Genomic DNA, 20,264 nt, shown 5'->3' with positions numbered 1-20,264 from the left:
TTACAACAGGCCCAGATCGCTGACATCTTTGAAGCGATTGCATGGTGCATTTCACCAAGCAGTTGTCCCCTGTGGTCCCCACCTGGACCTGCTGATGGAGAGCCCCTTTCGACACCTGTGCTCTACAGGTGAGGAAACAGAGACCCAGGAGCATAAGAATCCACAGCAAGAGTCCCCCAGAGCCAGGAGGAGGACACAGGCCCAACTCCTCACCAGTACAGGTTTTATATTCAATTCTTTATAAAGAGAATAATCACTCCCCCCCACCCCACCCCACAAAATACAGATTTTCATATACGGGTTTGCTTAAAGCAAGACAGACCCCTGGACATCGCCCACATTCCACCTTCATTGATTCCAGAGCCAACAGCAGCTTCCAGGCAGAGGCTGAGCCAACAGAGCCCATGACTGACCTCTCCCCCTACAATTGCTAGACCCCCCCAAATCATGCAGCGGTCTCTCAGGTTATTCTACTTAAGAAAGGTAAATCTGTAAAAGGCTCCCAGAGCTGCCGCATACAAGAGGGGAAACGGTGCTCAGATGTGTAGGGGAGATGGGGAGGAAAGGGGGGCTGGCATCCACATTGTCTTCCCCAGCTCCCCCCAAGACCCAGAACCCCACCCCCACACCCCCACTCCCAGGCCTGAGGCCCACTGTGGAATCTTAAAGAGGGGAGCAGCCCTGGAGAAGGCTGGAGTTTGCCTTTCACAGGCAGGTCGGAGCCAGAGGGAAGACAGGGGGAGGCAGGGAGCCGTGCTGCTCCCAGGAGCCTGAGCTCCTGCATGTGAAGGGGGGACACCCAAACAAAAGCAGGAGCCAGGGCAGCTGCCAAGAGCCCCTGCCTGGCAGGGACCCAGGCTCCTCAACGAGGCCCGCACCTCCTAAGGGGGCCGGTCCCCACAGAGCTCCAGGCCCCAGCTCCGTACTGCGGGATGAAGACTAAGTGGGGGCGCTCTGCTTTGTCCACACTTGGGAGCCTTTGTGGCACCTTCCCCCGTTGGGCTTAGGACTGCCAGCACCAGCGATGGTGTGGGGGAGGGGAGCATGCTGGTGGCTGCCTCTTCCTCCTCCAGGTAGAGCCCCTGAACAGGCCCCTCCAGGCTGCACCCTGGAGGCTTCTCTGCCCACTCCTGCCAAGAGCCCCGGATGCCCTGAGCTGCCATCCTAATGAGAAGCCATCTCATGCCCTGTTCTGTGTCCAATGTACGTCCTGGACCAACCACAGAGCTATTTACAGCAGGGGTGGTCAAGGTTGGCGCCCACCCTGCACGCCGCCCCACCTGAGGCTGCGTTTCTCTCAGGCCTGTGTCTCCCGGCGCCCTCCCCCGATCATCCTGGGACACACAGCATCCAGCTCACTACTCCTAACTGGCTGGCTGGGTACCTAGGCCACGGTGGCTGATCAGTTGTGCACCTGGCCACCTACTTACCTACCATCAGTAAACCCCCTCAGCATTCCCTGTCTGGGGGTCCAATGGGAAGGACCCCACTCTCTTCCCAGCACTGGGTAGTACCTGAAAAGACTCCAGTGTTATAAGATGGTCCAGGGATTTCAAGTGGTGGTCCCCACCTCTGCACCTCTCCCTCTCCATCCCCTGCTCTTTAGCTCAAGTCCTGGGTTTGGAGCCTCCCCTCTTCCTGACCTACCCATGGGGCACAGACATGGGGAAGCTCCAGGCTGTGGGCCCAGCAACCCCCAAACCAGCTGTGTGACTGAGGGTTGGAGAGTCCTCTCTCCCCAACCCCTACAGAGCTCAATTTTGTCACCCTTAAAATTCAGGGGTACACTGAGAGTGATGCAGCTCTGGTGCCTCACTGCTCTAAGTGCCTCAGATGCTGTTCAGTAAGCAGAGAGGCCACTGGACAGTGGGTCCCTTGCCTGACCCTGTGTCCTCACAGCTAGCTTCCAGAACAAGGTGGTGGCTCCCAGCCTCACAGACTCCAGAGCAAGGGGCCTCTTTGAGGCGTGGACACCCTTAGGTTGGTTCCCAACAGCATACAGAGGGGGGAGTCAGCAGACCAGCACTAAAGCACACTTCTGAGGGCCTCTGTGCCTCAGTTTCCTCATCTGTGAACCTCAGGATGCTCTGGAGGGGCAGGAAAAGCCTTGTGTTGGAGGCAGGGGGCGCTGTTCAGACACTTGCTTGGGTCACACCCTACGCAGGGGATTTGTGTAGTTAAAATGAACCAACACAGTCTTTCACAGGTCTAATGCAGCCCATTTTTAATAGAGAGAAGAGGGCTGTTTCCCCACTTGATCCCCCAATGGGGTTAGAAGGGGTTGACTTTTCCATCTCAAAGAGGTTAAAAGAAGTGACTCATGAGAAATGCATTTAAAAGGCCGTGTGCTGTGTAGACACAGGGGTATTTTGGGAACTGTTTCCAGAGCTTCTGTTTTATGGGTGTAGACACTGGGCGGAGCTGAGGTGAAGAGCGGGGACCTGGAATGGAAAACAGAGGGATAGGACCTCCTATTTCCATAGTACAAGAAGGTCCAAGTCACCTACTAATAAAGCACCTTAAATTTGGGTCCTTTTCCCCAGCTGGTGCTGGAGAGGAGAATGGGAGGGGTGCCCCTGGGGCTCTTAAAGGCTGGGCTGGGTTTCTAGAATCCCTTTCCTGGTAAGGAACTGCATTCCAGTCCTGCCCTTCCTCTTCTCTCCCAGCCCCTCCCCATCATCCCTCCATCAGCCCACACCTCTCTTCCTGCCTCCTTCTGCTTCTGGAAGGATCCCAGGGCCCAGGATCATAAAAGCTGATCTGTAACAATTTCCACTCACTCCCCTGGAAAGCTAGGGAAGGGAAGAAAAACACACACAATACCCATTCCCCAAAAGTGGTACCCACAAGAGTCGTCAGCCTGAGCTGATCCACAGAGAAGGTGATGACGAGGAGACCTAGAACAGAGCTATCCAAATCATGAGAACCACATGGTGTTTTAAATGTCCTAGTAGCCACACTAAAGAAGGTAAAAAGAAGAATGTGGTAATATGTTCTGTTTAACCCCATATATCCAAAATGTTACCATCTCAACATGCAATCATTATTCAAAACCTACTACTACATGATTTTGCACTTCTGTTATCATCCTAGCAAGTCTTTGCAATCAGGCGTGTATTTCACACTCAGAACCCGAGGCTTACATTGCCACGTGGGATGGCACAGCTCTAGAGGAGAAAGAGAGGCAAAGGGAAGAGAAAGGAAAGGGAAGTGAGAGGGTGGCGAGAAGGGGACTCGGAAGGGGCAAAACATCCTCAAGGTGATAGCAGTGTGCTGTCCACCTGCTGGGAAGCAGGTGAAGAGTTCATCACATGTCACTCAGGACCTTAACGTCTCTGATCTTTGCACCCCTACACTCCATGGGCTCCTGAGAGGTAAGGGAGCCTCTCAAGCCTGCCCCTCCCAGGGGGCAGGGGGCTTGCCCCAAAAGGAGGACCTTCTGCAGAGTGCCACGCTAGTTTCCCAGGGCCCACGTGAGGTCCCTAATGGAGAACTTCCAACTTCTGCCTTCTTGGTGCTCTGTGTCTCCTGTAGGAGTAGAGAGCTAAGCAGTAGCTGGAGGCCACAAACCTGCTCACAGGGTGCGTGAGAGAGGATGGGTGGGCACTCCCAGAGGCAGGGGCTTAACCTGGGATGCACAGGAGGACTCCTAGAGTCCAGGGCTCCCATGGAGTCACGTGTCCATGCGCTGGCCTGGAGAGGTCCGCGGCATGCGGGTATCCTCCCAGGGGTCTGAGATGCCCAGTGAGAAAGGCCTCGCCCGAACTCCCTTGGGGAAGCCTCCGCAGTGCACAGGGCATCTTACCTTCCTTCAGCATCCCCACTTTGAGGCATTTCATGAAGCGGCAGGCCTGGCAGGACTTACGCCTCCGTTTCGTGATCTCACACTCGTTGGTGGCCGGGCAGCTGTACTCGATGTTCCCTGCAACCAGATACAGACAGGGTTGCCAGGTGCCATCCAGGGCCCCGCCCGCTGGCCAAAGGCCTACAGTGACCCCACGCTGAGGATCCCGTAGGGTAGCAGTTCTCAAAGTAGGTACTTGTCAAAATGTTCCCAACACTCTTAAATGCAAAGACCCCAGTTCCCGAGGTCTGGGTGGGTCGGGCAGCTAGAGCTTCGAAGAACGGTCACCCACTGGGCTGGGACATCAAAACTCACGGAGGGGCTGTCCTCAGGCTCCATTGTACCTCAGTCTCCCCATGTGGCACATGGAAACCATTTTCTATTGGGTTTTCTGAGAACACATGTGAGCCAGGTTCTACCACTGACAAGTGCCTCCCGGCAATGAAACTACTGAGTCCCTACGACGGAGCGCCTGTGTGCTGAGTGCTCGCAATGGCGCGGTGACTGCTCTTGTCCCCATTTTGTACTGGTGAGGAAACTGAGGCTCAAAGAGGCTCATGTGCCCAGGATGCCTTAGATCTCTCTCTCTCTCTCAAGTCCAGGTGGCCCAAACTTTTCCCACCCCATTTCCTGCAGGGACCAGGGCTGGAGGTCAACCTCTGTGCTTGAGGATGGGAGGGGACAGGAAGGGAAGGGATAAAGATTCTGTGTGCTCCTCTCCTCTGTTACCTAACCTTAACCATGTCACTCTGGCTTGTGTGGCTTCTTGGGAAATAATTGCAACACTCACATAAGCACGGTAAAACTTAAAAGATAAATGGAAAGGAGGAAAACTCATACGTAAACTGATTTATCCAAGTCTACCCTGGCTTAGAAGCTCTTAGAGGCTGGCCCCCTGCCCACACCTCGCCTCAGTGCTGTCTCTGCCCCAACACCCCTGTTGCTTTGCAGAAGCATCAGTGCCTGGAATTCAGTGATCTAGGGTCCCAGGCCTTTGCTCCCGCTGCTTGGAACGAGCACCATTCTGCTCCCAGCACCTCCTCGCCTGGCCTGTGTGCATCTCCAGGCCCCAGGTAAGCAGGTGTTCCTTCTCCACCCCATCACCTGTGTTGCAACTATCTCCTCCTAGACCGGCTCCTCTCTGCAGTTCAAGTGCCTGGCACACAGTAGGTGCTCAATGCCCCCTGAGAGCTAACACTAACCAGTGCTTACTATGAAGCAGCCACAGTTCTGCTTTCCATACATTGAAACTTTCACTTTTCCAACCACCCTGGAAGCACGTGTCTTTCTCTCTATCTTACAGATGAGCAAGGTGAGTAGAGTCCCAGATGAGGCAGAGCAAGGACTTTAACCCAAGTGGTTTGGTTCAGTGTCTGCTCTGAACCACTACAGGGAGCTCCTAGGGCCACCCACTGTGGGTCTGGGTAACTCTGCCACCTCAGGATGCCACACGCATGCCGCTAATTTTCATGTTCCCTGGTCACAGCGGCACAGCCAGTCTGTCATGCCTTGAAGGAGGATAGGTTCCAGGTTTCCCAGGGCTGCTGCTCCAGCAGAGGGTCAGTAAGTGTCTGCTGATTTGACACTGGTGTCCTCCCAGGATGAGAAGACAGAGCGATCATAAGAACTCAAGCCATAGTCTCGACCCTGTGTGTATGTGTGTGTGTGTGTGTGTAGAGGAGAGAGAAAGAGAGAGATAGAGAGATACCATATTTCTAATTTTATTTATTTATTTTTTGTTCCTTTCAATTTGTTTTATGGCCCCCGCGGCTGACTGCCAGCAAAGCCTTGTAATTTCTGTAAGAGCCTCCTCGATAAAGCGATGAGATTAATTCATCAGAATTCCCGTGGTCCCTTGAGGGCAGTCTAAGAGAGCTCAGGAGTGGGGAGAGGCATCTGTCACACACACACACACACACACACACACACACACACCATCACCACCACCCCCAATCTCAGGAGTGGCAGGTTTGGGGGCAAGCTCTCCCAGGACAGGGATGTGGTCAATGGCCTGCATATATTCAGGGTTCTAACTTGGCAGTATGCCCAGGACAGACACATGCAGACCCACTTCAGGCAAGTCACCTAACCTCTCTGGGCCCCAGTTTCCTTATCTGTTCAATGGGCACAGTATGCTCCCATGTCACAAAATTGTGTGGATTCGGTGACAGAGAGCACGTAAAGGGCTTAGTGCTGTGTATGCACTGGCAAACACACAACCAAGGTTACTGTGCTTATTTTTACATCTAGCCAGGCTGCCAGGGCACAAAGAGCCAGAAGGCTCCTGGGGAAGTCTTTTGTAGGTGTCAGACCTGAAGCTAGCCACTCATTTGGACCCTTTAGGACATTAAGATAGGCCTTCCAGAACTCTCTCTCAGAGTGGATGCTGTGAGTGCCATGGGAGGGAGGCAGGAATGTCCAGAACCTGACCTGGACTTCTGTGTGACCTTGAGGCAGAGGGCAAATCCCTATCCTCAACCCTCTTTGACCCTGTGCCCCAGGAGAAGGGCACCCCCACCAGCTTGCTGTCCTTGAACAACGGCAAGGAACGGCGGTCCTCTCTTGGAGGTCAGGGATGGGGCTGTGGGCTAATGACAGAGCGACAGAGCGTGTATGGGCTGGGCTGGTAGTCACTTGGTTCCACTCCCTGCTTTATCTCATCCTGGAGGACAGAGACTATGCCTTTCTTCTCTGCTGGTCCACTTCCCTCAGCTCTCCTCCCTCCCCTCCAGCTTCCCCACTGGCTGGATGATCTCATTCCTGCCACTGGTTCAGCTTCCACGGAATAGGCAAGGATGGGCAGCCAGACTCACCGCCTGTGCTTCACACCCTTATATCCATCTACCGCTGCTTTCTCACACTTCCTCAAACTGAACCCACCCTCACCAAGCCTGTACCTCTTACTGTGTTCCTTGTCTCAGCAAAGGGGCCACTGGCCACCCCACCACCTAGGTGGCATCCTGGACACTTCGAAGGTCCTTTTTATCCCACATCCATGATATTTCCTCCATCCTTCCCCTTCTGCCTCAGCTAGTTTCAACTCTCAGCATCTCTTGCCTCACCTTTAATGTGCTAGCCTCCTCTGTCCCATCCCCGCTTTCACCCTGCCTCTGGGGGTCATTAATAACTTCCCTGTGCAAAATCCCTCAATGGACCTCCGGTTCATCATGGCACATGAACACATATGTCTGTGGACCGTCCCAGAAGCCCACTACAGGGCAGTGCAGGAGTGAGAACTCTCACAGAAGAATGGAGGGAGCAGAAACCGAAGTTGCTAACAAGGGGCATCCAGATAAGAAGTAAGCCCTTGGTCCTGCCGAGCCTTAGAAACCCTCAGGTGTTGAAGACTCAAGACTCAGCAGAAGATGGAGTGAGGTATGGGGTGGGAAACAAGAAGTTGCTGGAAGTCTGTACTTAAGGAGTGCTTATATGCCACTCCATGTGGCCACCAAATGTCTCCCCATGACCTGCGCCAGAGAAGTCAACTTAGTCCCTGGAGAATATACACAAGTGAAGTCTGGACTCAGGAACCCCAGCGGAGGTAAGTTGAGGCTGAACAGAGGGTGACTGAATATTGCATACTGAACAGAGAGACTGCCCAGCCCACCCCCAAGCCCACCCCCAGATTTCTAGCAGCCAGAGGCACAGTCCACCTCCTCCCAACCTGAAGATCAGAGTTTGTAGGATTCTCCTCTGGGAGAATGAACGGCATCAGAGAAAAGCCCAGCAGATAAGCCGAACAAGATAAGCCCCAGCAGAACAAGGGGCTGTTCCTTGTATGGTTTTTACCCCTGTTGCCATTTCAGACAGTCAGGGTTACCAATGCATTTATGGAAAGCCTTAATATGAAAGACCAACCAAAACAAATGGGGGGAAAGCATGCAGAAGGAAACCAGGGCAAAGCAGGAAGCAGAAACACACCTCCAGAAGCAGTGATCAGCACGCCGTTGACTTGAGAGGAAGAGATACTGCGTTTATGAAACAAGAACATTGAGCAAAATAAAGAAAGTAGAAAATGAGGCTCATGGAAACTAAAAGTATGAAAGCCACAAAAATGTCAGAAGAATTGTCTAAAGAGCTACTTTCTCTAGAATAGATCAAAAATCAAAGAGATGGGTAATAGGCTAGAAAAGATGTAAGAATTAGAAGATTGATTCTGGAAGCTCCGTGCCCAATTGTCAGGAGTTTCTGAAAGAGGAAATGCTGAAGAGGAAGTTTTCACAAAGGGAGAAAGGACGGGAGGGAAGGAGGAGAGATGAAAATCTCTAAGGCCTAAAGAATATGAGTGTCCGGACCAAAGGGCCTGCTGAGAGCCCAGAAGAATGAATGAAAAAAGACCTGGACAAAATTATAGTGGTGGAGAACAAATTAGCTGCCCGGGTCGGGAGGGGGAGAGGGAGGCCCGGGTTGTGGACCTGCCACAGGCATCTCGGTGGTGAAACTGCATAGAAACACACACATGAACATGCACGGCTGGTGAACTCTGAGTAAGCGGGTGGATTCTGTCCACGCCAGTGTCCTTACGTGAGATGGGGGAGGCGGGGGAAAGGTGTGGAATCTGCGTGTACGGGATCTCTCTGTACTGTTTCTTACAACCGCCTGGGGATCTACAATCACACCAAAACAAAAATAGGAAATTAATAATAAATAATGCAAAGATCTCAGACACACAACGGAGATTTTTATCATAACATTTCAATCATGAGGCCAAGAAAGAAGACCCTAAGAACTTGCAGAGGGAGTAAGAGAGAAGTCAAATGCAAGGGGCCAAGAGTAAGGTTGGCCTCTGCATCTCAGACCACAAGGGAACAGCCCCTGTGAACACACACACACCCAGTACGCACGTACTCGCTGCTCTTTATTGCTACGTAGCACTCTACCCAACTTCACTCATTTATCTCTACCGTCTGCTTTGTCCTCTGCAGTTTCTGGGTACCTAGAACCATGTCTGGAAAGGAGTGAGGCCTCCACATACATTTTCCAATTGAGTGAATCGAATTTCTTTTTTAATCCTCATCTGATTAAAAAAAAAAAATTTAGAGAGGAAGGGAGGGACGGAAAGAGAGAGAGAGAGACACTGATGTGAGAGAAACATACAGCAGTTGCTTCCCATATACGCCCCAACTGGAGATTGAACCCGCAACCTAGATATGTGCCTTGACCGGGAATCGAACCCGCAACCTTTTGGGGTATAGACAACACTCCAACCAACTGAGCCACCTGGTCAAGGCTGAATTAAATTTCTTGACAGGAGTACTAGAAACTAGAAGGCAAAGCAGCTTCATCCTTCCTTTTCCTGAAATGCCTCTTGGCAAACCTTCTACATCCTTGAAGCTTGGGTCTCACAGGGTCTTCTTGGTGACGTTCTCTTCCCTTCTGCCCCAGGTAGGCCCACATGGTCCTTCAGGTTTGCCCTACAGACGTCATCCATCACTCATCCCCTCGACCTCCCCCCACATACTTAACGCAACTAGCTTAGTGTTTCATAGTCACAGTTTTGCGTATTGCCCTCCCTCCCGAACTGTGTGCTTACTGGAGACAGAGGTCATTAGTTAGATCTTCCCTTTTTGTATGTTGAGTACAGTGCCTGAAACCTGAAAACACCTGTCGATCAAAGCAAATGAGTTGAAAGCAAGAATCCCCAAGCTCAGAATCCTAGAGTTCAAAAGTAACCTCTCTCAGTGGTCAAATGCAATCACTTCCCCTGGGTCCTCCCTGTCCGGGTCCTTCCTGAAGCCACAGACACCACTCACACCTCTTAAAACCCACTCCTCTGAGAGACTCCACCTCCCTTCTCTCTACGGGGACTTGCAACACCTCTGACTGTCACAGGATCCCTCACATCCAATCCCAGATGCTTTGGATGCTGAGACTGCAGCATTATTTTATGTCCCACCAAGACAGAAAGGGGAAAAGCTGCCAATCCAACTAGGACTGTGCTTCCTTGCCGCTAGCATTTTCATTTCTTTCTTATAGAAGAGCTCCTTGACATTTATTTAGATACAGATTTGATCACTAGCATTCTTGTGTGTATATGAAAGAGAAAAGTGGGGGGAAAACTTCCCGGAGTGTGAGTCTCCAGGATCATTTTTGATCAGGGTCATTGTTTGCCTGTTTTCACACAGAATATTCCTCTCTGCTAACAAGGGGGTGGTGCTTCTTAAGTGGGTCCTTTATGTCTCAGTGTTTCCTTCCAGGTCACTGGCCCCTTTCTGCAAGCTTTAACGTGTCTGTGAGGGCAGTGACAGCCACACACAGCTGTCACCTAGGGGTCAGTGACTAGCACACAATCCGACTCGGGGATGGGACATGGAGGAAGCGTGCATCTTGGAACTGATGAAATCTGGTACTTCTCAGTCTCCTTCAAGGCTCTTACTCCCCACCCCCTTCCTTTCCCCTCTGCTCCTTAACTGTTTCCCCAGGAACATGCTCTCCAGGAGCACTGTTAAATCAGGTCACTGGTAATCAGGTCACTGGCCCTGCCCCACAGCCTCTCCTGATTCAGCAGGTCTGGGGTGGGGCTAGAAATTTGCATTTCTCAAGGTCCCAAGTGAAGTCTGTGCTTTGGGCCTGAGGACTATACTCTGAGAACCACGACCCTAAAAGATCTCATTAGACCCCAAACCTCACTCAGATTCTGCTCTTGGCCCCCAGGTCCTGATTTCCAAGTCTCCGGGTTAAGTCCTGTGAACTGATCAAACTCGACATGTACCAAACTTTACCCGTTCTTCCAACCCCTTCCTCACTGCCTGCCCCACTTCCGCCAGGAAAATCCTTCTTTCTGGGTTTCTTTCCCCTAACAGCCTCACTGTCTCCAAAATCAGTCATCTACCATAAGGGTCAGTCTCATGTCCAGTCACTATTCTTTCTACCTGACTCCCCTTTCAAAAGTTTCTCAAGCCCAGCCCGTCCTTTAATCTCTGCGGCTGTCCTGGTGCAGAGGCCTCTATCTTCCTGGGCCTGCTGAGATCACCTCCTAACTGGTCCGCCTGCCCCTGGACTCTGCCAAATCCAGACCATCTTCCATATCATTGCCAGAATCATCTTGCTGAAAGGAGATTTGGCTCATTCCCTGCTCAAAAACCTTCAATGGCTTCCTGCTGTCGAGCATTAAAAAACAAAAACAATTACTATTCATTTCATGGTTATCATATGCCAGGCAATAAGCTAGACACGTTACAAGTCTGTCTCATTTAATTTCTGCCATAACATTCTGGGAGCAGGAACTCTTTATTAGCCCCATTAGTCCCATTCTTGACAAGGAAATTAAGGCCCAGAGAAACTAAGGAACTTGCCCAGGTTGGCACAACTAATTGGGAAGCTGGGATTCTGGGCCAGGTGAAGCAGCCCTCGTGCGGGACGACCATCCCTCCCACAGCTTGGGAAGCCCTTGGACATCCATCCCATCATCTGCCGCTGAGCCCCCGCTTTCCTTAGCAGAACACGTTCATCTCCTCCAGGCCCTGCTCTTGCCGTGCACTGTGCTTCCTGCCACGCGCATTAATGCTTCACTCCTGCTTAAACGCCTGTCCTCTGGGGAGCCCTCCCTGTCCTGTCTGACCTCTGCGTCTCACCTGACTTACTCGCCAGCTGTGCCTCTGAAGAGAGAAATCGTGACTTGTTCTCCCTCTCATTCCTTCAGTGCCCTCCAGACAGTGGCCAGTTTGTGGGCCTGTTGACTCTTGTGTAGATGAGGAAACAGAGGCCAGAGGACCTACATCCCTGCCCAAGGTTAACCGGCTGGCATGTGGTATCCCACTCCTGACTTTCACCCACTCCTGGCTTTGTCTCTGCACCCCTGTTGTCTTGTGTCCCCTAGGATCCTCCAGCCTTTTTCTCCAGGACAAAAGGCTTGGAGGTGGTCCAAGACAGAATAACCCATCAATCATGCCCCTGCCCTTCTCCACGGGGAGTTTCCTTCCAAGCTGGCATCTGGGCCCTGGGTGTACAGAGGAAGCACAGTGCCAGGGCCTCTTGCTCACTTGCTCCTCCTCGTCTTAAGTCACAGACCCAGGAGCTGCTCAAGGGGCCTCCCAGTGGCCTGCCAAGTTGGCCATATGCCCTGGGAACTTAAGGAGGGGTCCAGGGTGGCTTTACCCTCTGCACAGCCCCTGGGACCATGCATCGTGTGTTCGTTTCTTCGTCCGTAGCTTTTGTTCCACTTAGAAGCAAATACAAGTGTGGCACTCACCATGGCCCCGTGACTTCGCCAACCTCCCCCGCCCATCTCCTTCCGCTCTGCCCTCACTCACACCTTGGCCTTCCTTCTGGTCCTGAAACACAGCGCTCTTTGCTCTGCCTGTGTGCTGGTCCCAGGAGGCTTTCACGTACTTCCCCTTACCTGGCAAGCCACCTTGTTAGCACTTCCTGCCCTAACCCTCCGTCTATGTGAGGTCCCCTCTGTCAGTCACCTTTAGTCTCTGGTTTTTCTCCTCGTAATTCTAGCCTCAGTCTGTCATTGTGCTTCTTTATTTGTTGTTGTATTTCCTGTCTGCCTTCCTCCTTAGAAGACAAGGCCACTAAGGGAGGGCCATTGCTCCATTTCAGCTCCTGGGACAGTGGCTGGGACTAAACCACTGCTTCATAAGCTCACACGTAAGGCAGAACCTTTCCCCAGATGTTGTCCTTTAGAAAAAGAAGTTGCTGAATATTTGAGTCTTTAAGAAGCCTCGTATTAGAGGTGCTGTGTCAATCACTTTACATTGAACAACTGCCATTTGAGAAGGCCGCTATCGATGCGAGTCCCCCGAGTGAATCGACAAAGGGGGTCAAGAAATTTTACACAAATTCAGCTATTGCTGAGAATAGGACCTCACAATGATGGCCGTTCAGTGTCAGAAGCAGTCCAGACCTGACACGTCGTGGAAATCACGCCTGCAAGCTGGCGCAGATGAAGACAACTGCCCTGATGGTCTAGAATCCGTACTTATGGCTCAAAGTAAAACTTTTAGGGATAGAAACCCGAACATGCTCGTAAAATCTCAAGTAACGGAAATGGACGTGAAGAGCATCCTGAGGCCCTGTGTAAAGTGCCTCAAAAAGTGGCCCTGGGGCAGGCACAGACACTGTTATCAGAGATTCATTGAAAAGTTCGGTAAGCCTCGAAATGTGAGTAGTAAAAGATTTTCAAAAAATACAGTGTTTTACACAACATGACTTAAAATGAAATATAACAAAAATTAACGTGTTGTTGTAAGTAGACATTGGACTATTTTATCTAGATCCCTGAAAGTTTATATGCACAAACCTTTGGTTTCTCCTCACTGGGGATCACTTTCTATTCAGACACTTTGAGAATTTTCTGTGTGCCAGGTACTGTGGTGGATGTGGGGCTCAGTGAAAAACCAATGTATATGGAATGCTATTCCCTGAGCACTTACAGTCTTCCTGGAGAATTGGACAAGTCATTGCAATAGCCACACAGTGTGGCCAGCCTTGCTGGTGTGCTGGGAGATTTATAGGAGCACCCAGGAGGGGCACTACACATGGCAAATGAGAGGAGGAAGTCCAAGAAGGCTCCCTGGAGGAAATGCCAGCTAACTTAATATCTAATGGACAAAAGTAGGGACTAGAGGTTGGGACAGAGAGCAAAGAGAAGACTAGAAGACTATGTGCGAAGTCTAGAAATTGAAAGCATGGGATGAGTTCTGGGAACTAGAAAGCAGAGCAGTCAGGCCGACCTTCAGCCTGCAAGGGATGGGGGCACAAGATGAGGCTGCAAGGTCACCGTGGGGGGACTGCAAAGGACATCGTCAACCACATGCGGGAGCTTTGATTCTACCCACTCTACCCACAAGAAGACAGAAGAGTGACATGTTCATATGTGCGTTCAAAAAGGTCTCTCTGGCAGCACTGAAGGCAACAGACTGGGAAGGGGTAAGCCTGGCAGCTGAGACCAGGGGGATGGAGAGAAGCCGTTGGGTTGCAATGGAGAAGGCACAAAGGGCAGGAAGCAAAGTTAAAGAAAAGACCCATTTCTAGCTTAAGTTCTGGAGTGGTTGGAACTGAATTGGGAATGCAAGGAGAAACACTTGACGTTTAGCACTTGTTGCCTTTGGGGGGCTCCTGGGACACCTGCGTGGAAATGTTCATTGGATGTTAAAGGAGCTGGAACGCAGGGAGAAGTTGAGGTCAAGGGCTGTGGAATTGAGACTCTGGTCCTGATTCCAGGGGCAGTCGAAGCCAGGGCAGGAGGAGATTTTAAGCACATAAGAGAGACTTAGAGGTGAGTTCAGAACTGAGAGGAGGAAGAGAAGGGGAATACTAGCAGCTGAAGTGTGAGGGCAGATCTCTTTCTTTCTTACCTGGAGATAGGTATTTAAATGCTAAAAGAGAGAAGGAGACTGTAGGGAGTGAGAAGAAGATAAAAAAGAGGAGATAATGGGTAGGAGGGTCTCTGGGAAGTAGGGAGGAGACAGATTCAAAGCTGGCAGCACTGGGCCTGGGGGAGGAGACGCCTTCCAGCAGCACTGGGTGGCTATAAATAACTACACAATGGATGAGTGGAAGATACTGCAGATGTGGGAGAGAGTGGGTCAGTTTGGTGGCAACAGGCTGAGGGAGTTCCCATCCGAAGCTTCTAGTTTCTCAACAGAACAGGAGGCAGGGTCAATGCTGAGAATGAGAGAGGACCACGCCAAGGAGTAGGGCCTGGAAAAGGCCCCAGGGCAGCTCCCTCAAAGTTCTCCTCATTGCTTCGGTACTCATTACACAGGTTTCTGCTCCTCTGGGGGTCAGGGTCATGGTCCAGAACCTGGCACTCAGGCCTAGGACCCAGAAGCCACAGAAAGGAATTCCATCTCCTAGGGGCAGGCTCACACTACTCTAATGGAGAAAGATGATGTAGAAGCCCAGAGAGGTCTGCACACTCAAGTACAAGCAGACACTGACTGGCCTAATCCAGTTCACTGCAAGCAGAAGACAGAAGACCCATGGGAGAACTAGATCACATCTGGCCGACTCATTTTCCTGGAAGTGGTGTCTTAGACAAGGCCCTCTTTGTATTCTATGCCCCTGAGGTGGATCAATGCTTTTGATGGGCACATTATTCCCTTTAGATATGCTAGTAAATTCAATCACTTGGAGGGTTAGCTCCTTTGGAGTCTTTGGAGCTCAGGAACGTGCCTTTCTAACCTAATTCTGAGCTCGTCTACTGTGGGTGACTGTCACCACAACCCCAGCAGGGACAAGGAACTCCTCTCCATAGCAAAGAATCTGGCAAAAGTTGTAATAAGCACTTGACGGGCAGGGGCACCGCATCCACCCTGTTTGATGCTGTAGTGCAAGGGCATGCGCGTTTTTTCTGTTTTAGGCTTTGTGGCCAGGAGGTCTATGTTGCAGCTACTCAGTGCTGCTGTTGGACCATCAAAGCAGCTCGACTATATGAAAACCGATAGGTGTGGCTGGTTCCAATAAACCTGATTTACAAAAGCAGGTGGCAGGCCTGCAGGCCGTCCTTTTCCCACCTCTCCTACCCACTCCAGCCACCCCCAGCAGGGCCAAGCACACAGTCAGTGCTCAGTAAGTACTTGTAGAGAAGGGATGGCTGAGGCCTCTCTCCCTAAATCTGTCATGACATCCTTGCTTCTGCAAAGCTTCTTTCCATATTGGTGCAGTCACTGAGTTGAGCAGACTAACGTGACCTAAGGAGGAAGGTGGGTGTGAGCGAGCGTGATTTTCAGAGCTATCCAAGCATTCACTGATTTGTGAATGGATCATTCCATGATGAAAGGTCCTCAGAGAAAGTCGTTGGACTTTTGAAACTATCCTTCTTAATCGGGTAGGTGCTTAGGAAGCTGCCCAAGGCTACACCTGCAGACCTAGGTGCCCTAAGCTTCGGGAGGGCAGGCCTCACTCATCTCTAGCTTCCCCTGCAGCTCCTCACTCAGAGCAGTGGCTCCATAACGCTCACTCAGTTCTTAGCTTGGCTCTGCGACCCTGCAATTAATCACAGGCCATTTTTCCCCCTCTTCTGTACTTTACTTATTTTTTTCCAATTTTTCTACAATGATTACATTCAGAAACAACAGAATTAGAATCTTTGTTAGAACCAAACCAAAGAGTTAATAAAGTAAGCCGAGTTCACTGTTCCCTGTTCAAGATAGAAACCTCCTTCCAGTGACAAACGCCAAACTCTCCTCGAGAGAAAGAGGAGACAAGCTCGGCTTTGCCTGCGCTGGAATGCTGCTGTTCGCCGTTTGACTTCTAGGAAGAGATCATTATCCTATTCGTGGTAGCAAATAAGTAAGACTATTTACAAATCCTCCTCCTGATTTGCTAAGGCCATTCTCAGCACCCATCCTCCGTTGAGAGTGTAAGTGGGGTCGCTGCATCTGTACCTGCCTCTGCCTTCGGAACATTTGGCCCAGAACTCTCCAGGTCATTTAAGAACATGAGAGGGAGAAGGAAAAGTTGTGGTCTCCTAAAAAGCAATGTTTCAAAACTGACTTCACAGAGTCAATCCTACACGATCACTTCCCAGTTTGTGAAGAAAAAAAATATGCTATTTCAGTAAATTAAATTGGTTTAAACATCTCATGTTTATTTGTCAAATATCTGATGATATTGATTAGAAATCGGACAGGAGGTCTTCCACCCTGGCTGAGGCAGGAGCCAGAACCACCATGCAATGCTTTTCAAATCTAGAGATGCCAGGGCCTCTTCCCAGACTTGGGGTACAAAGCTGGCGGGGACCAGATGCATTCGTTCACTGTGCTGGAGGCTAGCACCGTGCCTGGTGCGAAAGTGCTCGATTCCTATTTGCTCAGAGAAATTGTTACCATGGCTCCCTCTGGGGAACGTTCAGGGAGCCAGAGTCAGGAGTTTTCACAAAACTTACTTTTTACTGTTTTGCTCTTTTGATCTGTTTGAATTTTTGCCATTTAGTATTTTGCCATTAGTATTTTCTTTAAAAAGAGTTTCTTTTTTCAAAAAATACTATCTATACCTAAAATAGCTAAAATAATTTAAATCCTGTTAAGTCAAAATATAGTTTTATTTAAATATATGTAATTATAAAAGCTTGCTCTGTAAGATAACACAAATTGTATATCCATTGTCATAGCAATAATATGTCTTAAGTGATATTATAAAAGTGAAAATAATAATTACAAACACTTGTTTTGTACTTACTAGGTGCCAGTGCATATTCTAGGTGCTTGATATGTATTAACCCAACCCTCTTTCACCGCTCCACGTGAGGCAGGGACGTGACCTCTCACTGAAGGTGAGAGCGAGAGGCTAAGGCTTAGGTGCCCTAAGCTCCGACTGTAAGGTAACGAGTGGAGCCGTCCGACCCAGGGGTCCGGGGGCTGGCCGCTGCGCCACACCATCTCAATGAATATGCAGAATCGGAAACATGACCCATCTTAATGCCCACAACTGGTTTAATAAATAAATAGTCATCTGAAGACATCTCAACAAATCAATGTTTGTTGAATGAATACCCTGAGAATCATCCCAGGGAAGCTCGGCCTGCCTCTTCCAAAAGGGAAGTGGAAGGAGGACTGCCTGGGGACAGGCAGGCAAGTCCTGGATGAGGGATCTGGGCCAGGGCCAGGACAGGTGCCCCTGGGTTTTCCCCAGGCTGGTTTGCAGTGTCCGCCCCAGTGGCACTGCCATCTCAGTGACCTGCAGGGGCAGGGCCCTCTGTTACCCCTGTTGCCAGCACCTGGAACAGTGCTTGGCAGATGCTCAGCCGAATGGGTGCTACAAGTGTTCTACCCACGGCTGCCGTTGCAGGAGGAAGCTCAGCTCCGCTGGCCCAGCCGTCTCTCTGGGCTGGTCTGTGCCTTCAACTTCATAACAGCCCATCATCACCCCCAGTTTAACTAGGGGTTGCTTTCCAGAGGGGACCCATCAGGGCGCTGGTACACCTTCATCAGAATGATTCACTCCATTACCCATTAAAAGAGGCAGCCACCCCATAGCCCCTGGGAAACATCTCAGCTGACATGCAGATGCATCAGAAAAACCCTAGAAAACAGGCCACGCTGGGACCTGGACAGGGCGAGTGGCCCGGGGAACGTTTCCTTGCTCAGTCAGCCAGAGCCCACATGAAAAAGTCATGTTCCACTTGTGTAATAAGAGGGGGCTGGGGAGAGAGAGAGACCCTTTATATTTCGAGGGGTTTGCAATTGCAGGGAGAAAAATGCTATTTCCCCCCAAATCAGCTTTTTGAGGGGCACACATTTGAGTGTCCCCCATCCCAGTGAGGGGCGCAGCTGTGATGAGGCAATATGTGAGACAGAAAAGGGGGCCCGTGAATCTCTGTTCCCAACACCCAGGCCTGACCTGGCAGCTAGAGGGAATCACGTAGTTGCCTGTTGGGCTGCACGATGGGGTGCCCCCTCCCACACCCATCCCGGCCCCACTCGCTGCCACTCACCTTGGATGGTCCTCTTGAAGAAGGCCTTGCAGGCCTCGCAGGAGGCCACGCCGTAGTGGTAGCCAGAGGCAATGTCCCCACACACGAGGCACAGGCGCTTGGGGATGGCGTTCAGCATGTACTCGCACTTGATGGCCGAGTCCTCCATGATGCCACTGGCACAGTCCTCGTAGCTCTTGCGACACGGGGTCCCTCCCAGCCCGGCGCCTGCAAACATGGGTGGCGAGTCCAGACCATTGGCGTGGGCGCCCAGGGCCAGGCCAAAGGCGCCACTGGTGTCCGACGAGCTACTGGGGCTGTGGTGGCTGAGGGCATCGATGCCCGAGCATGGGCTGGACGGCTCCGTCTTGATGAAGGAGCCGCAGCTGGAGCTCAGGTGCCGGTCGTCTGCAGACATTCTGTTCAGCAGCCTGTGGACACAGAGAGGGGGAAGTCAGGTCTGAGGTGGCTGAGGTGTGACAGCGTCCCCGGGAATTAGCCCTGGGCTCCGGGCACCAGTGGGTGGGGCGGCGGGGAGGGGCTCTACGCTAAAGCTTTGGTGAGATACAATTCAGCGGAGACTGGGCACAGCCTCAAGCAAGTTTCAGCATTACACCCCTCTTCCCCCAGAACCTTCTGAGTCTTCAAAGAAAAACTGTTTGATCAATAAGCTTCCCGCACAAGAATAAAAGCCATGGTGGCTACACTTGAAAAAGTCTGGGCGTGCCAGGCCCTGGACCGCACACCCTCAGGACAATGACCTGGTAAACCAATTTTGCCGGGTCCCTCTGGGGCTTGGAGCTTGGAGCCTGGAGCCTCGAGAGGGAGAGTGGAGCTTCCCCTCCCCACACCGCCATCACTGAGATTGGAACCAGAGATGCCAAAGGAGCCAGCCAGAGCAAGAAGCAGGGCTTGTGGCTAAGGTCCCAGCTAAACTGGCTGCCCTCTGGGCTTTGCCACTGGCCCAGGGCACTTCTGGAGCGTGGCCGCAGGCCCCCTCTCCCACTTCCCATCCAGGCCCCTGAGCAGGCAGCCTTCCACCCAGCTCTTCCCCTCCGAGAGACAGCAGGAAGGAGCCTTCCAACCCCTACTCCGTGCTTCCTCAGCTGTTTTCCTTAACCTTAAATTTCCACCTCCCCGGCGGATCGCCTCACCGGAGCTTCGTCACCGTGACAGGATCACTGAGAAGCATCTTGTCGTTCCTGGAGGGAAAGCCCCTCCTCTTAGAACCCTGGTGGGAAGGTGGGCGGCAGGGTGTGACCCTCCCAGTCCCAGCTCCCTGGGCGAGGGAAGGGCCTTTCTGGAATGGGCTGGGAAAGCTCACAGCAGGGAGATGAGGCACGCTGCTAGGGAAGCCCAGCTGAGGCCCAGCTCCAGCCCTCCTGGGCCAGCCAGGGCCTGGAGTCAGGAGGTGGGTCAGGGGCCATTAGTCCCTGGCCTGGCCTGGCCATGTGGAGGTAAAGAGGAAGCCAAGGCTTGCATGTGGGGAGCAGGTGAAAGGAAAGGGGGAAAGGTCCTGGAGATGGAAAAGGGCTGGAGAGGTCCAAGGTGCAGCCCGTGAGTGGCAAGAGGGCTCCGGGCTGAGAAGGGGGGTCTCAGAGCTGGGGGCTCCCCTGGGGGAGCAGCCACAGTCCTGCTCCAGTGTCCCTCAGAGGGAACCCCTGTGTTCTGAGCAGCCTACTGAGGGAAGGACTGGTCACCACCTGGGGAAGGGGCTGCCTCCTCATCCCCCCAAAGCCGGCCCCCACTACACAACCTTGGTCACACACCCACGTCACCAAATGCAGCCTTGTGACGGGGAGGGGCCTTCATTGTCCCTGGTCCCACTACTGAGTTCACAGTTAATGTGCTCCCCAGGGGCTGTCCCATTCATCTGCACTCGAAGAAGCTTGGAGATGGGGAATCACTGCCCTGGAGACAGTCCTAATCAGAAACTGGGCGCTGCAGATAAGGAGATAAAAGATAAGGGTAGGGCTCCTACTCTTAAGAAGTTTATTATTTACTGGAATGTGGTGTTTGGAGATAGAGGCTCCCAGGTTCCTTGTGTTCCGAATT

General features: G+C 51.8%; 1 protein-coding gene across 3 annotated transcripts in view; it reads right to left on the bottom strand.

The window, feature by feature from the left end:
- ESRRB (estrogen related receptor beta) overlaps positions 1 to 20,264 on the bottom strand; it is a 159,794-nt gene that overhangs the window by 32,671 nt on the left and 106,859 nt on the right. For all 3 annotated transcript variants that reach the window (XM_045202035.3, XM_053928985.2, XM_024568219.4), the window contains exons 2-3: positions 18,231 to 18,640; positions 3,806 to 3,922 (exon numbers count right to left, since the gene is read on the bottom strand). In XM_045202035.3, the coding sequence (XP_045057970.1) occupies positions 3,806 to 3,922; positions 18,231 to 18,640 (527 nt within the window). The remainder of the gene's footprint in view (positions 1 to 3,805; positions 3,923 to 18,230; positions 18,641 to 20,264) is intronic.

Source organism: Desmodus rotundus, chromosome 7 (genome assembly GCF_022682495.2).
Source record: "Desmodus rotundus isolate HL8 chromosome 7, HLdesRot8A.1, whole genome shotgun sequence".
NCBI lineage: Eukaryota > Metazoa > Chordata > Mammalia > Chiroptera > Phyllostomidae > Desmodus > Desmodus rotundus.
Note: the sequence above shows the minus strand (reverse complement) of the source record. Positions and strands in the feature narration are given on the sequence as shown.